Below are 16872 nucleotides of genomic sequence, written 5' to 3' on the forward strand. Positions count from 1 at the left end.
GTCTCACTTTTCATAAAATCCCTCATAATTCCACCCCTCCTCGGACTCACCCTCTCTCATCCAACCAAGCGTGCGCGCAGTAAGCATAGCCACGCGAAGGAACAGCGTTCCATCCAACTCTGCAAGTCCCAGGTTGCGCTCAGCATCTTCGAGTTTGCTGTTATCTGTGGCTACGCTCGCTTGTTTGCGGGTGGCGAACCACCCCTGTCCTCGCAAACCATACAACGATGAAAAATGCGCGAGTGCCCGCTGTATCTTGCACAAATGTTCGTTAGGATGCACGATCGTAGTCTGTATTATAGACAGCCAGGGATTTGGCGTCCGCGCTTCAGGAGAATTCTCGTCGGGCAGTGTGTGTTCGAAAGGTGAAGGCTGTGGACCCGGAATGACGTCCACACCACTAGAAGGTAGAAGCTCCGATGTGTCACTATAAAACTTGGCGATATCGAGGGTGGGACGCCCCCGTGACAGGTAGCGCGCCAAGCTCACTGTGAAGTAGGAACGCAGCAGCAATGCTTGGGCACGAGGATTTTGATAGAGCGAAGTTACGAGGGACGGGAGGAAAAGGGTGGAAGTGACAAGATGCATCAAGAAGAAATCGGCGTGGAACTTGTCCTTCTTCACAGACGCACCCCCTACGCCATAAATTATCGAGTTGAGCCAAGCAAGTTCCTCCACTGCTTTGGCGACGTCCTCCTTATGCGCTACATCGAAGTCCCACATTTCAGCGTACGCTCGAAGTTCCTCGTCGTGAGATGAGACGGTTGTGGTAAACATGTCTACCTCGTCCATCGTTTTGATGTGCTCAAATCGTTCATCCTTAGCGACGAGTGCGAGAATTGAGAGGGCATGCATGGTTCCAGATTTCATAGGAGAACTGAAATACGAAGGTGGAAGAAGTGCATGCACCTTCGCAGGGTGTACAGCAGTCATAGCCAGACCTTTCTGCAGGTAAGAACCAGCACAATCCATGACGTAAAGGTAGCTTTACCTTCCGCTGACATGCCTAGTAATCCAAACTCTGCACCATAGCCGGTGTGGATCAGGGGGTGGAGCAATCCACCAATGAAGCGAGTCAGCATCTCCGGGTGACCGTCTCCCTCTGGACGTAATTCTGCTAGGTAATTTGCAGAAGGAGCAAATATATATTCCCCAAAGGTGCGAGCAAACCCTTTCTTCCCGAGTTCATGGGCAAAAAAATCCGAGTAGGCTGAATAAAAGCTTGGAAAAGTTCAGTAATTAACAAACATTGCCGTTGAACATCACCTACCGTTCATCGCCAAGGTGCTCATTAAAATTATGGCGTGTGATACGGCTTGGTGAGTCAAACGCAGGTCGCTGATACACGCAATGAGTTTCATAAGCAGAAAAGATGATCTTGGCGCTTGCGCCCATCGCCCAGATTGCGAGAAGGTGATGAGCCGCATGACTTCGAGACAAGGTTAGAGCTCAACACACATATACGCTTGAAACGGAGCACACTTATGGAACCCCTTGTAATTGAAGAATATATGCCACCTCGAGTGATTGTCCTCCAAGACTTTCAGAAGCATCTTGGTGCTTTCTGCGTCGATGCCTGGCCAGCGCTGGGGGCATATGGGAGCTAAAGGCGGTTGTGGGGTCTGGAACAAAGGGGGCAACACATTATGCTTCGACTCAGACTTGGAAGGGAACGAAAACGCTTCTGCTGCCTCAGGAGAATATTGCGCTAGGCCGTGAGCATGCATATGTCCAACTGGGTGCTGAAAAGGTTCATCACCAGGTCGGTTGAATGGCCTGTAAGCGGTAGTGTCGAGTTCAGAGGACATCGTAGTTGGTGCTGGAAGGGGAATAGGGGCTCTAGTTGAGGTCATCGACGACTCATCGCGCCGTTTTTGACTTACGTGACCAATGACCCCGAAGTGGTGTACCCTTCTAAGAGGACTGCCAGAGAACCATTGGGACCTGGTCAAGTCCGTGTCACCCAGATCTCTGACCTTCTATCCAAAAGGCATTTGCATGTCATTTCAAGACAGATATCAGGGATTCTGTATGTTATACAAGGAATAATTGCATGTGTATATTATCAGCTGAGATGGGAGTCAAACAAGAAGAAACTGGTCACTTCACGTATTTTGGATACATGCCCCCATCGCCTATGCATTCATCTTGGCTTCAAGCTCATCTCTCTCCGAAGCCACTCTCTCAAACTCCTGGTAATCCCAGGCACCTGTGTTCGATTCGCCATCCCTCACCCATCCCAAAGCAGCACCCGTCAACCAAGCTACGCGCAAGAATATGCTCCCATCAAGGAACTCCCACTCCGGCGCCTCGAGCGCTTTGCACTCGCCCTCTGCGAGTTCAAGGCCACCAGGCAACAATGGTGTGTCAGGACAACTGATCGCTGGACTTGAGGACAGTGCCTCCGACATGAAACCGGCCTCACGGTGTCCGTACAGTATGGCAAAGTGCGCAAGCGCACGCTGGCACTTGCAAAGATGCTCATTCGGGTGTACGATCGTGTTCTGTAGAAGAGGGTACCATACATTCGGCGTCACCGTATGCGGACTGTCCCTGCCGAGTATTGCACATGATGCTGGCTGGGGAAGAATGCCTGGGAGCGTCGTTGCGTACTTGAAGTGTGCTGGGGAAGGGAGGGGCGCAAGTGGTGCGGCAAAAAACTTGCGCAGAGGGAGAGCAGGGCGTCCACGTACAAGCCACCAGGTGATACTCACGAGGAAGTGTGCACGTAGAAGGAGAGACTGGCTTCGGTATGAAAGGTGTGCACAAAGAGACGGGAGGAAGAGGCATGAAGTGACGATATGCATGGTGAAGAAATCTGCACGATACTCCTCGCTCTCACCGTCCCAGCTACCGACACCGTACATCAAAGTGCTTGCCCATACGAGCTCCTCGAGGTGGCGATTGAAATCTTCCTGGCTGTTGATCTCGCATGTCCACATCTCTGCGTAAGAGTTGATGAGTTCACCGTGCGACACGAGCATGGCCTCGAATTCATGCTTTTCCAGGATACGCGTCCAGAAACGGCTATCGGCAAGCATCTGCGAGAGGATCGTGAGTGCGTGCACGTGCGATTTTGGCTTGTACTGAGAGTCCGGGTTTCCGGGAAAAAGCAAACGAGAGACGAGGACGGTCGCTCGTGCAGGATGCACGCTCGCCTGGGAGAGCCCTTCAGCCAGCATGCCAGGAAGTCCGAATTCTGCGCCATAGCCGGTGTGAATAAGGGGGTGGATAAGAATTTCCACGAAGCGGTTGAGCATTTCAGGCTGCTGCTTTCCCGATGCGAGAGAATTGTTGATGTTGTACTCTGAAGAGAAAATGTACTTTTCAAGGATGCTTGAGATGGTAGCGCCGGGGGCGAGAACTACTTTGTGGAAATAGTCCAGGTATGCATTATAATAACTAGGTCGCATTTGTAAGTTATTTCGATTGGGATGTAGGAGGTATTCAGCCTTACTTTTCATCCCCGAGGTAGTCATGAAAGTTGTCATCTGAGATTACTACACGGTCAGGTGCCTGGAAAGCATCGCGCATATGGTCGAGGTGAGTGTCCTCATATGCAGCTGTGATCAAAGGGCCAGATGCGCCAAGGGCCCAAATGGCTAACAAGTGGTGGGCTGCATGGCTGAATGAAGTGTCAGGATTATTCTGCAATGTCATTTTGTAAGCGCATACTTGTGAAAACTGTAGTAGTTGAAGAAGACATGGCTGCGCTCGTGGTTATCTTTGAGCGTCTTGAGCAGTGCAGCAGTTGGCCCTGGACCGGCATTTGGTAGACGGGCTGGTGCAAGGACTGATGGAGGGGGCGCGGGAGCAGGAAAGAGGCGTGCCAGAACCTCAGCAGGGGATGGTGCAACAGGGATTGGATTGGCAGGAGGAATTGTGTTGACCATGATGAAATTGAGGATGAATGCTGAAGAGAAAAGACTCTAGCCTCTGGTATTTATGTGAGACCGCAATCAGGGACCCCGCGGTGACAGTGCATGATCGATAGGCTCTAGAAACGCTAGTGGTGAATCAGGCAGTGACGCCGGCGATAACGGACACAGCCTATCAGCACTAAGTAGCACAGACTAGCACTTAGTCTGCAGCTTGTTGACTACGACAGCGACCGCCGCGTGACACGTCTCCCACGCGACAGTCAGCAACATCTCTGCCAATGGACCTCCAAGGACGTCCGACCCAACTTGAACATGAGTGAGCCGAACGGCGCCGTGCTTGACTTCAAGTGCGACCAACGACTCATAGTACTCTCCAAGTTACGGTACGTTTTTAAGAGTCTAGAATATTTGCGCAACGTGACTGATGCGGCAGAGATGAGGTTTGAAGCAGCACCATGAAGGAGCTTACGAACTTGAAGAGGCTGAGCCGGAACGTGTCGTGAACGTTATGCCGCCTTGATTTTATACACCATGAACATTGTGTTGACGACTCGGCGGCATAATAAGACGTGGAGGAGGCCCAAGGCGGCAGGTTGAACAAATGACACGCTAGCGCAATAGGCGGTTGCGACAATCGTACTAAATACTGTGGCTATGCCCAAGTTATTCTCGTCAACGCTGCGGTAGGCTTGAGCCGCTTAACTATAGTCTACACTGCACGTTGTTCGACCTTTTAAGAGTTTCATCAGAAAGATTCAGGAAGCCTTTTCCGGCCGCGCACGTGGGTGTAATGACTATGGCAACGGTCTGGACTCTGAAACCTCTCTGCCTTTGCCAGATTCCAGAAGCTTTGCTGCAAATCATGCGCAAGTTTTCAGGCTGCCGCTTGCCAGACGCGAGAGAATCGTTGATATTAGTATGCTCTGAAGAGAAAAAATATTTTTGAAGAGTGCTTGAGATGGCCAGGTAATAAATTCATAACGATACATGCATTGGCATACAGTAATCCTGTGCTTCGTCGTAATGTAGAGAGAAGTCAACATGCCGAATAAATACAGATGCTTGTCCATGGCTCGTTGATATGAAATAAATGATAAAGTATATGATATCCTCCCGGGAAATAAGAGCTCGTCCACTCACAGCCAACACAACAACTTGAATTTCAAGAATCTTTTGAGCATGCCCCCGCCTTTCACCACGCGTCGGATGAGACAGGATTGCTTGATAAGATCCTGCAAGTCCTGCTCCGCCCGTCGCCTTAAAGAATTGTCTCCGAAATCTCCAGCTGGAGAAAATGTCGAGAATAAAAGACCAGCGCCGTGGTGCATGATATGTCGCTCAACCCATTGACGAGCGGATTTTCTATCATTCAGTCCTTTGACCACGACGACGACCGGCACCATGTTACCGCGGTATGCCGTGTAGAACTCGCGGAACGTTTGGCGAGCCACCGAGAGCGTGTCAGCGTGAGCATAATATATGAGAAGATCTCCTTCGTGCCCCCCTCCTGCGCTCGAAGTCGACTCTGGCGGAGGAACGGGGCAAACCCGGTATGTCTCCCCACCGAAGCGCACAAGGTCTTCCTCTTCCTTTGGCGACGAGCCACATATGATGAGGGTGGATGGGGAAGACCTTTCGCTATTCCAGTTATGCCTCATCACGTATCGCGCATCTGCAAAAGACTGCTTGAACCAGGTGTTGTCGACCGCCCATTCCGAGCAGTTATTGACGACAAGGTTGCGCACGATTCCGCGAGACTCTGCGATACGACAATTGAAGACGTCTGAGATGCCTGCGTGTTTGTGAAGCGTCGTGACGCAAGCATGGTCTTGGAAATACATGCCACGACTCTTGAACTCCTTGGCATTTGCATACCACCAACCCTGCATATCGGTCTCGTTCTCCAACCCTGTGACGACAACGACGATCGGGACCTTCTTCCGACAGATCACAGAGTAGAAAAGATTGTAGTTGCGAATGAGGGCCTGACGGGCTCTCGTGCTGCGCACGCAGTATACCAGAAGGCCGATGCCATCCGACCCAGGGCTCATGAGACCACGTAGCAGCCTCTTCAACTCCTTTTCCGCCTTCGCCGCCGGCACTGCGCCAGTACTCCCCTCATTAAGACCTGCGGTGTCGAACAGGACATATCTCTGGCCAGAGATTTCGACTGGGTAGCATTGATAACTGAAAGTACAACCCGTCGCATCACTAGATGTCTCCGCAAGCTGGGTTTGCGTTATTGCATTGATGACTGAACTTTTCCCTGAGCCACTCTCGCCGAAGATGACGACATTTCTTTTTCGTGGGCGGGTCTGCTACTTCTGATCAGTAAGTGAGGATGCGGCTTAAGCAGGGCACGTACTTCGTGGTTGCTAGACGATACCTTTGGAGGTGGTGGTGGTGGTGGTGGTGGTGGTGAGCCGCTTTCATCGGAGACGACAACACTTCTTCCCTGTGGCCAGGTCTGTCACTTTATCAGTAAGATTTCTTCAAGGTGATGCGTAAGATGTGGGGCACATACTCCGTGATAGCTCGATGACGCATTAGGAGGCAGTGGCGGTGGTGATTGTCTCCGTTCAGGTTCGGTGATACCGGTTGATCTAGGGTTGTGCACAGCTTGATAATGAGCCCCATTGCGCTGGTCATGGTGCCGTGAGCTCGAAGAGCCCAAGTCGACTTCTGGCGATGAAGCGCATCCGCGTAGACCGTTGTTTAACATGATGTCTGATATAAGATCAGTATAAGTCAGGTTTATGGAGAGACGAGTGTAGGCGTGAAGGTAAGATATGACGGCGAGGTAGCGACTGATATGATAGCGAGGTAAGGACTGATATTATAGCGAGATACAGACCGATATGATAGCGATGTTAGAAAAGGAATTGATTGAGGTTTGCATGCAGGCTTGTTATTATGAACCCAGGGCTTTGAACCCGCTATGGGCCTTGGATCCTGGATCCTGAACATGCTTGTGCATGTCGCATGGGTCCGCCTTGTCTGGAAGAATAGTATGGCTCCATAACGCACGTTCACCGTCGGGACAATGAGCCTTTTTCGTGAGTCAACCCGCCAGGTGCACTGCCTTAGATCGTCAACAAATCGTCACTGCAGCCTCAGCGAATGCACAAAACAGCATGCATGCCTGCGACATGTCTTCATGTTAGTTCATCCAAAAGAGCCTATGCGATAAATTTAGTCGACGAAAAAGATTCCTCGCGGTCCAGGTGTAGTCCACGAGGCTTTGCAACGAGCTGGAAATTCAAATTCAGTCAACAACGTGTAATCTGAAGAATTTCGACGGATCTAAGTACATCATGAAAAGCAACCTTCTGAGGATCTGGATCAGCCTAACAGTGCTTGCTTTCTGACACAGCAGTCTCTAGCCACCGGAAGGACTTTCGACGCAGTGAGTGAAGCATGTTTGAAGCAGTACTTAGTGACGTAGGTCGAGCACACTGGCACAGGCACGAACTTCTGAATTTGAATTTGAACGCCAGCGCTGTTCGCAGTGCACGTGACTCGTGTAAAAAAGAAACCTGGCTACTTGCCACTGTGCCAATGATTACGAGTTTAACCTGAGCTCATTGCAGCTGTGCAGTACTAGTTAGCGTATCTGCAGGTATGTACGTCGGTCTAGCATATTCTCCCACTGACAGATTAATTATTCCTTCAACACCTGTACGCAAGACTTTCTGTACTCATGTTTCTCATGGCGCTCTGTGGCAAGCGCCTGTATCGCTTACCTCCCACGCTGTGTTGTTAGAAGTAACGACTACGTCTAGGGAGACTAATCCTGTACCGCCTCTCGCAAACCACAGCACACGCGGTAACGTTGCTCACGTTACCCCACGCACAACTTACCTCTCCCTTACTTAATGTCCACATGTCCCCCACCCAACTCCGAATAATCTGTGTCATATCTGCTGTGTAATGCTGCCACCTTCCTCTTCACCACTGCCGATGACGTTGATGACGGTGATGTTGTTATCAAGGCTCTTAAAACTCGAACTCAGCATCCTTAAGCTTGTCCTTAGCTTTATCACGATGTCCTAGCACATAAGAAGGATGTATTCACTGATTCCCTTGTTAGATTCTACATTGTCTATGTCGAATTGATCTACTCTTGAGGTTTTTTGTCGTCGTTGTCCGAGCCCGTTCGGAATTCCATTTCTACACCTCGCGCTGAAGCTGTCGTCGGCCAACAGCATGATGTTCTGTTGATAATCAATTTGCACGTATGTATGATTGCCCAGTTCTCACATTTTTCCTGCTACAGGTGTCGTTCATCAAACTGATGACTCAAGTGTACAGCAGCTCTCAGCGCATACGTCTCTTCAAGCCTTCGCTCTCTCGCCACATGCGAGCTTATCCCCGCTCGAGCAAGGGGTCGTGCTCTTTGACTTGGACGTTCCGGTTCGTTGTGTGTCGTGATTTATGACTGTGCTACCTTTCACGCTACTTACCAGGTTTCGTCCTCGTGCCAATCCTGTTGTCTCGTACTCTCGTTGTTACGTCACTATCTCATAGGACTTCGTAGGGCTCCCGGTTCCTACCGTGGACCGCTTTTCATACGATGTCGATTGCGATATGTTTCCACAGTGCTCACAAGAAGCGTGGTGGACCCGTCTGGGTTACAGATGGACTTCAATTCCTGTTCATAGGCCGAACTTTCGCAGATCAGCTGTTTGCTCACGACTTCTGAGACCGTCGCCGCTGAGCCTATATACAGCTAGACGAACAGAAATCGGGCTATGGTTACACTGAGAGTTAGCTTACAGAGACTTAAATGTAGGAGGGAGATATTGGTGCGAACGCGCGCAATTTTCTAATGGTCGGAATGATATTTCAGAATTCTTTCGCACGTTTGCAAGTGTAGTGATCAGCATTAGGAAGGATTGATATACTATGTAGACGTTACAACATGTACAAGATAACCAGGGGTATGTAAGTACTTAATCCGATGGGTATTCAATAGCATACGACGTGCAATAAGTTACTAATATTTGTCTTGACTAGAGTCAATTCTTTGAAGAAGCTGCACTGCATCCTCCTTGCGCAGCTCGCAACGCTTCGTGAGCATCTGTAGCATCTTCTGACGACTCCTCCCCAAGGTCTTGGCTGTGAGCAAAAGCTCCGGCAGCAACCTGCACATCCGCCCAAACCAGCTACTCGTGTCGATCGAGTATGGCTCAGCTCTTCCGAGTACCCTAAGCATATTGTGCACTTTCCTCCTGGATTCGAAGTATTTGTTTTCGTGTGCGTTTTGATGGCCCTTAATGGCGGTGATGCAAACATGCGTAGCAGGGACAACGCCCGACTTTTCGACATGGACCTTGTTACGTGTCCACCAGTCATCCATGTTCACTTCGGTCTCAAGGTTGGTAACGACCAGAGCAAGGGGCACCTTTTTTTGGCACAAGAACTCGTAGAATAGCCTGTAGTTCTGTTGCATAGTGCGTGACACTCTGCCACCCTTGATGCAAAAGATTAAGCCATGGACCCCGCCTTGGTTCTTGAGTGAAACGATGAGCTCGTGTGCCTTCACAAGGGCATTTAGATAGCTCGCGCTATCCATTGTAGGGCTGTCCAAGCCCACCTGGATGATTTTTGACTTAGAATGCCAGCCTCAGTGTGAAAATGCGTCTGCTTACTGTATCGAATAGATTGACATTAAGCTGGGGGTCAGATAACCTGATTGGATACTCGGTTGATTCGAGATTGCAGGATTGTACGCCGGAAGAGGACTTGGCGACTTGTTCACCAGCAATGAGGTTTATCAGCGAGCTCTTCCCTACACCCATTTCACCGAAGACGATGAAGTTCTGTGGATGAGCAAATGTTGTTGGAGCGGAATCGTTGGTGTAGTTGGGTATGCGTGTCATAGAGTATAGTCACTGTAATAGATGCGAAGATTGAGGGTGAGTACAGCGACAACTCTAGGATACATACATAATTTGATATCGAACTAAATAGCCATCCTCTCAGGCGTACTGCATGAAACAGCATGCCTGGAATACGTTCTCCAGTTAGCTCATTCGAAGAGAGTAGGAATAGGCAATGTGATTCACCTGCCGAACAGTAAGATTCCAGTGGACCACTCTGGCAGGTGGCATGCGGTAGTGGTCCTGATCACTGGCACATCACAGCCGCTATAATGCAGTAGTGCTTTATCTATTACCTAATAGCGGAACCTCCTTTTCCGCGTATCCTGTGCAAAACACATGCTAGAGCGTCCGACCCCTCGAATTTGCTGCGTGTCCGCCTCGAGGCAAGATGTCGATTTTTACCCCTCTCGGGAGACACGTGGTTCGTTTTTCTACTTATTAGGCTTCGCGCACTGCGAGCTTGCTCACAACAGCCTCTGAAGCAGCGTAAACATCTTAGGGCTTGGTTTACATGCGTTGATTCTCGGTACCTTCTCTTATACCCAGTTGGGCCTCTGGTACCCATCATTCGCCCCTCCATTTGCCTCCTGTGTCCTTCGTGTTCTTCACCGTAGTGAGTTACAGTTGGTTCTAGTCGGTGATCGGCCCAAGCCCCATTCCATCTGCGAGAACATGGTTCCAAGTCTGGAGGGTGACCATCCACCACGCCTGCTCCAAACTTTATGATCGTCATGCTCAGGGATCTCTGTCCCAAATAGGGTTCAGAGAATTTGAGTTGGATCTTTTCGAATCTTCGTCTCTCCGATGAACCTTCGACTGTTGTTTTGGGACGAAAAGATCGAATGTGAAGGCACCGTATTACAGGTTAGGTTGTGTCTGAGCAATTAGCTCGGACTAAACATTGATGGATTGAGCTACCGGGTGGCAGGGCAAGCAAACAGCGATTTGGCATCCGAAATTCAGGAATTAACCAGTCGTGTAAATTAACGAATGTGGTAGTAGGTGGGAGGGAATAAAAGAACGTATATGACGAACTACTACGATAACTAGTATGATAAGTAAATGAAGGTAGGAATTCGCATTGTTCGACTTCAAAGAGAAAGAGTAAGTATGTAGAGTCCAGACGTCTCGCTTAGTTCGGCACCCTGCTCATGGAAGTGTAGAGGACAGAAGAGAAAGAGAAAAGAGCAAGACGGCAACGAACAAATACATAAACAGTGCATACCTGGCCAAGATCCGCCTCCCATTACGACTTGTGTCTGTGGTCGGGCCTATGACGCAGACTACAATTCTGAGTAAAAGCACCCAAGAGAGGATAATACAGCGTCAACTGTATCCTGAGCTACACCTTTGTTCACAAAGGTTGCCCGTTCCTTCTGAAAATACTCCGACGCCCCACGCACCTCCTCCACGAGCCACTTCTCCACGACCCGCTCCTCTAGTGGAAAATTCAGCTTCGTCGCTGTCACGAGGGCTGGTATTGCGTCGATATAGTCGTCATCGTTCTCATAAATGTGGGCGCGCCACGTTTCCTTGATCAGTCGCCTGAGTGGCCTCGCCTGGGCAGGGTTAAGAGCGAAATTCTTGCCTGTAGGATCGAGGCGCCCAATGATTGCAGGAAGGTAGAATCCGAGAAACCAACTCTCCCTTCTACTGATTTCGTCAACTAGTTCAATACACCGCTTTAGATGGCCATGAAGGGTCTGATGGGTCTGACGTTGACACCACTCGTCGGTCTTTGTCAGGGAAAAGATAAGGCTGATGTAACGACGGTCTCGATCCTCGTGGAAAGAGGCGTCGGAATGAATTGCCTGGTATGGATTTGGACATACGGCAGTCAAAAGAGCGCGAGAAAGCGAATCCAAGAGATTTGCGTCGACACCCTGTGGCATCAAGTCATCTGTGATAGCAGCGAGTTCCCCTCGAGTATCAGACACAAGTCTCAGCGCGGCGTGCCGGACTCGGGAAGGTTTGTCATTGCCCATACAACGGATGAGCGCATTGATAAAGGAAGGTTGCTTGGCAGAGCTCCATAGTCCCTGCACGGCGCTCAGTGCAAGCAAAATATCACCTTCCGTTGCGTGGTCGTCCTTTGCTCTATCCGCCAGGTAATCAACGAGCCAGTCGAATTCTTCACAGCGGGGCTCATGCCCGTTACTGTGACGCCACCGTAGATCACCATTCCAAATCAGTTCCTCGCTATCCGGAAGTGAAAGACTATGGTCCAGTCCGTGGACGACCAATGTTCTCAGAGCGGTGCGTACAGTGGCCTGATGTCTAGTGTCGTATTCTTGTGTCATCTGACGGTAGGCGTCACTGCCAGCCATGAATGCATCGCGAATGAACCGACTCCTGCCTCCCCAACAATCCCAACCAAATTTGGTAAGAAAGCTTGGATCGATTTTCACCGACTGGCTGCAAAGATGGGCCATGGCCTTCCCATACTTCACATACAACGCTTCCTCTTTACAACGTGCCCTGAAGTTATCACGTAGGCGCTTGTATATTGCTGAAGCGTCAAGCTCCGGTGACCACTCTGCAAGAGGCACCACCGCAGCCGCAGCCTCGACATATTCCGGGTTCGTTGATGTCTCGATTATCCAGCGTATGGCAGATGTTTTATCGGATATGTTAGGAGGCGAAGTCGCTCCTGTGAAGATTTTCCTAATAGCTCCAGCTGGCTTTGAGCCCGGTGTCCAGAAAGGACTGTGAGGACACCACACTGAGACAACCGTAGTCCACAAGTAGAAGACAACACCAGAAGCTGTGCCGCAGATCATGAAACCGGATATCATGACTCGCTCGGTCCACGTCTTGATGCATAGCGAGACGCTGAAAAGCAGTAGCGCAATCTGTAGGAACACAAGGAATGCCTGCAAGAGAGTCCGCAGATGAAATTGCTCTAGCCCATCCAGCTTCATCTGCCTTTGTATGCAGCGCTCCTCCAAAGACCCCCTTCCCCGGGCTGCCTTGTACGAGTTAAGCCATTGCTTTCCCAAGACAGCCCCCGACGCGGCCAAGACGCTAAACACGAGGCTGGTATAGGCGAAAGTCTGCATACAGACGGTCAAGGAGGAATAACCCTCAGACAGGGAAAGAGTGCTGATGTCATGTACGGAATTTGGGTTGGCAGTAATTTGGATCAACTTTAGCAGGAGGACATTCGTAGTGACTCCAGGGTTAGGCTGCATGCCGCCGATGAATGAAGAGTTGACAGCTGAGAGTAGACCAGCCTAATTCGCCGTGTTAGATTAGCGTTGAAATACATAGAAATGAACGCACAAAAGTCAAGATAACGCCCATATCATCATTCGCCCGCTCTAAGAAGTCGTTGTCATACTCGTCCGAAGCTTTCTTGTATGTCGCCCAGAACTTCGAATTAGCGGTATCTTGGCCGTGTTCTTCCGCAATAGTAGACCCTGGAGAGACATTGAGGGTGGTATTAGATCTTTGAAACAATTTAATCAGACGTCAAGTGTAACATGCTGATCAGTTGGTACTCACATCTCCTTAGCAAGGTCCTCCTCAGTGGACACGACATTTTCTTCGCTCGCGACATCCGGCCTGATCACATCCCAGCAACTCCATAAGCATTAATATCGACTCAGCCTAGCTGGCTACTTACTCGTTGGGAAGGAGGTCGGGTACAGGATCGGGAGGGGGAAACACATTTTGCATGTTTGGGGGTTATGTTTCAGTCTATGGACGGTGCGGTGAAAAATATTCCATAGCGGATAGTTACTTATAGTTGGGTTAACTGTAAATAGTACGGTACCTGCAGGGACGATTAAGATGTTAGTTGATATGCTTATAAGAGGCTAGCGTCAGCGTGTGCTTCACAAAAACTTATCTATAACAGCAAGGACTCCGAGTCTGCGCCGTTGCACTACGCATTAGGTAGTACGGACCTCCAAGGACGTCCGACCCATTATAAGTGAGCCGAACAGCGTGCAGTCAAGACTGACCCCAAATGCCTCGTTTTCTCGCCAGTTTACCAAGAACTATATATTACGGTCACGGTACCGTAACGTTTTTAAGAGGCTAAAACACACGTGCAATAAGATTAACGGGCTTGAAACAGCACTGGGAAGCAGCTTACTTTTCAAGAGGCATGGAGGGCGCAAATCTAGCTGTCCCAGAGTTCTTATGGAATGATTCACATTAGTGACATTACCCCAGGAAATCCCCGGTAACTCCCGGTAACTTGCGTTTGCCTTGTAGGCGCATCATCGTCTTCGGTTCCCTTTTTGTGTTCGCTAAGTCGCTTTCCAGCTCGCACGTTCATGAGTGGGTCCATTTCGGGTTGAAGCATGTTGTTGCCAATTGCTTGATGGTAATTTACGGACTACGCCGATAGCTCAAAATTCGGATGGCTTATCCGGACTAGTCCTAATTGTGATGCTCTTTGTGATATAATCTCCTCCGGTGAGTGTACATGAGGCTCCTCATGCTCGTTGACCGTAATTTGCGCTCTCAGTTGTTTCGTCACGAGATATTGGCCATCCTTTGCGGGCTTCGCCATCGCCGCAGCTGGCGCTTTCATAGGTGAAGTCGCCAATCTCTAGTGAGTTTTATCCAGTACATTTTATGATGAACTTTGAACGTATTTCTCAAGTACTTTCAAATATGTTTGCCAAGCTCGTGGAGATAAGTTGCAAAAGACAGTGTCATGTATGCCGCTCTGTGCAAGGTGGTCCGTGAACGTGGTTTCAAAGTCGCGTCGCTACAGTCACTGCTGTAACCTGTTCCAGAGCGTTGTAAGTTTCTATTATACGCACACATCATTCGTTAATATTCGCTATTTTCAGTGACAACACTCATATCCTCAGCCGTGCGGAACTGGAATCTATGCGTTCATGCTGACAGCTGTGCTATCTCTTCCGAAACAATTCGTGACTGTCCATATTGGTGTGGGTGTGATGCTTGAAAGTGACGCGAACTGTGAGTCATCACCTGTTATGTTGTACGCTCACATACTTTGCAGCATCTGGCGCTTTCACTAGCAGGATTATTGGTGACGTAGTTGCTATCACACTTCTGGTGGCTGTTGTTGCAATGTGGTATACCAACAAGGCAGTGAGCAAAGTGAAGCCAAAAGTCATGCAGGAGCGTCGAAAGTCCCGGTCAGTGCCTCATCATACTAGTTGGCAACAGTCTACCGCCAGGCCGCATGCAAGCAAAGGTCGTCACGCAGTAATACTGGTGCAGACACAGTTAATACAGTCCTATTCTCTGACAAATTTCTGCAGAATGCGTAATGGAGGCGCCCATCCCTTTTACTATGTTTGATTCTCTATTATGTAATGAGGAACGAGTGAAAAAATAGAGTTAGGTCTTTGCGCAAGCGTCGGGAGCAGTACGCACCTTGTCTTCGTACTGCGACGACGTTTCCTCTCGTATCAGTCGTCCCCAACGACATTGCTGGCCTCCTTTCTTTTCCTCTTCATTCTCCAAAACACACACTCCCGTTATTCCAGATTTCATCTCCCGTCCAAGCTTAGAATCCTCCCTTCAGAACTTCTGCAAAGCGCATTCCGACTTCTCCCGAATTTGATGGAGCGAATCCCTGCTGATCCTGCGCTGGAGGCGCAACCCAACTTCGAATCGGTAGCGTACCGGGGTTGGCTCAATGCCCTGATGGATGGAGGCGAAACCAGGGAGGTGCCATTGCCCAGATGACAGAGGGCTGGAGGCTAGAGCGTCAAGAGCGTATTGACCGTTGGCAGCAACAAGTGGAAGATGATGCACGCGAGGCACAAGAACGCGCAGATCATGAGAGGGCAGAGAAGGAAGCTGAGGAGCAGGAAGAGCAGCGCGAAGCCGAGAAGAAGAAGCCCAAGATAAACGACTTCGATGCTGAAACCCCCGTGGCAGACGTCATCATCCCCCGTCCATCTCAATACGCCATCCAGAAGATAAAGAACATGGAGTACGTAGAGCTCTGGTACTTTAGTCCAGACGGCTGTCGCAAAGCGGCCATCACCTCTAGATCCACCTCTGATGCAGATGACGCCTTCGGCTTTGCGAAAGTCGAGGGTATTGTCGCACTCAAAATGATAGCATCCTTCAAGGCTTCCCACAAGGCCCTACATGACCATGACTTATCCTGGCGCCAATTTGACTTGGCAAAGACTAGCTTCCTCATCCACATCGAGAAGAACGGATGGCCGGAGAAGCACCAGCAAGCGTTAGCCCTCTTCTTCACGCTCATCACCAATCATGAACACTGGATGCGTCCACAGGGAGAAAAGACCCTACTTCGCTATGCAGGGTTCGTCCGTCGTGAGTGGCATGATCGGCTCGCTCAAAACCAAGGCTTCAACATCGGCATCTTCAACAATGCCTTGTACAACACCTTATCAGACGACGTCTGGGAAACCGAGCGCGACGAAAGCTTGAGAATGGTACGTCCGTTCCTAAACCTCTAATTCATTGACACAAACTAACATACATTCCCCTCAACCCATCCACCTTCACCCGAATGTACTGCTTCCTCTGCCGTCTTTGCTTTCGCTTCCCCCCCCCCCCCGCTACCCTCATCCACTTAAAATTCTGCTCGCTGACCATACGCCTCACCATCATCGCCTTCGCTTGCCCCACCTCCTGCTTATGTCGCCCCTGCTTTCGCTACCATTAATTTTGCTACCTTTCCCTCCTCCCCCCCGCTGCCCACTCCTTGCTAACGGCGTCATCGCGCTTCCAATCACTTTTGCTTCCGCACCCGCTCGCACAAACCACACTACCCCTTCCTCGCACCACTGCGCACTCTCACGCAGCTGCAGAACGTGCTTCCCACACCCAACACCCATTCACGCCAACGGGGACGGGAGGTCAGCGAGAGTCGGGCAAGCGCACAGACCCATCCTCTCCCACGGGAAGTGGTCGCTACCACCCATATCGTTCTTCCGACCAAGCACCAAAGAAGCCCCACAAGGGTCAACAGTCTTTTCAAGCGGGCGCAGGTCAATCGGGCCACTCGGCCTGCGCCCTCTGCCTTGGTCGTTTCTGCCACCCCATCCACAAGTGCTCTTCCGAGTTCCTCTGGGACAAACGATCCAAGACCCGCTGTCGTCGCAATGCAGAAGGTCACCTGGTCAACCCCGAAG

General features: G+C 50.2%; 6 protein-coding genes across 6 annotated transcripts; 1 reads left to right on the forward strand and 5 right to left on the reverse strand.

Annotated features, from left to right (window-relative positions):
- Window positions 1-3: 3 nt before the first annotated feature.
- On the reverse strand, window positions 4-1727 carry DFJ58DRAFT_699334 (uncharacterized protein; the record flags this gene model as incomplete). Its single annotated transcript, XM_041383547.1, has 4 exons — window positions 4-941; window positions 992-1221; window positions 1271-1429; window positions 1483-1727. The coding sequence occupies 4 exons, from the start codon at window positions 1725-1727 to the stop codon at window positions 4-6; spliced, it is 1572 nt and encodes a 523-aa protein (XP_041247278.1).
- Window positions 1728-2135: 408 nt separating this feature from the next.
- DFJ58DRAFT_724511 (uncharacterized protein) lies at window positions 2136-3893 on the reverse strand (the record flags this gene model as incomplete). The annotated part of the gene is made up of 3 exons (XM_041385115.1): window positions 2136-3402; window positions 3458-3625; window positions 3676-3893. 3 exons carry the CDS (start codon window positions 3891-3893, stop codon window positions 2136-2138), a joined length of 1653 nt encoding a protein of 550 aa, XP_041247279.1.
- Window positions 3894-5527: 1634 nt separating this feature from the next.
- On the reverse strand, window positions 5528-6181 carry DFJ58DRAFT_632637 (P-loop containing nucleoside triphosphate hydrolase protein; the record flags this gene model as incomplete). Its single annotated transcript, XM_041381227.1, has 1 exon — window positions 5528-6181. A coding segment is annotated over one exon (654 nt), but the record flags the coding sequence as incomplete, so codon positions are not given.
- A 2402-nt stretch (window positions 6182-8583) lies between these two features.
- Window positions 8584-9971, reverse strand: DFJ58DRAFT_771767 (uncharacterized protein). Its single transcript, XM_041389170.1, has 2 exons — window positions 9533-9971; window positions 8584-9477 (listed from the first exon to the last, which is right to left on the reverse strand). Exons 1-2 carry the CDS (start codon window positions 9761-9763, stop codon window positions 8878-8880), a joined length of 831 nt encoding a protein of 276 aa, XP_041247281.1. The 5' UTR covers window positions 9764-9971; the 3' UTR covers window positions 8584-8877.
- Window positions 9972-12750: 2779 nt separating this feature from the next.
- On the reverse strand, window positions 12751-13144 carry DFJ58DRAFT_634535 (uncharacterized protein; the record flags this gene model as incomplete). Its single annotated transcript, XM_041381256.1, has 2 exons — window positions 12751-12999; window positions 13049-13144. Coding segments are annotated over 2 exons (345 nt in total), but the record flags the coding sequence as incomplete, so codon positions are not given.
- Window positions 13145-13736: 592 nt separating this feature from the next.
- On the forward strand, window positions 13737-14963 carry DFJ58DRAFT_838705 (uncharacterized protein; the record flags this gene model as incomplete). Its single annotated transcript, XM_041392474.1, has 9 exons — window positions 13737-13785; window positions 13932-13965; window positions 13988-14053; window positions 14124-14191; window positions 14312-14330; window positions 14382-14523; window positions 14596-14707; window positions 14751-14889; window positions 14921-14963. The coding sequence occupies 9 exons, from the start codon at window positions 13737-13739 to the stop codon at window positions 14961-14963; spliced, it is 672 nt and encodes a 223-aa protein (XP_041247283.1).
- Between the last annotated feature and the right edge of the window lie 1909 nt (window positions 14964-16872).

The sequence above is a fragment of the Suillus subalutaceus genome (genome assembly GCF_016647625.1).
Source record: "Suillus subalutaceus strain FC151 chromosome Unknown DFJ58scaffold_20, whole genome shotgun sequence".
NCBI classification, from domain to species: Eukaryota; Fungi; Basidiomycota; class Agaricomycetes; order Boletales; family Suillaceae; genus Suillus; species Suillus subalutaceus.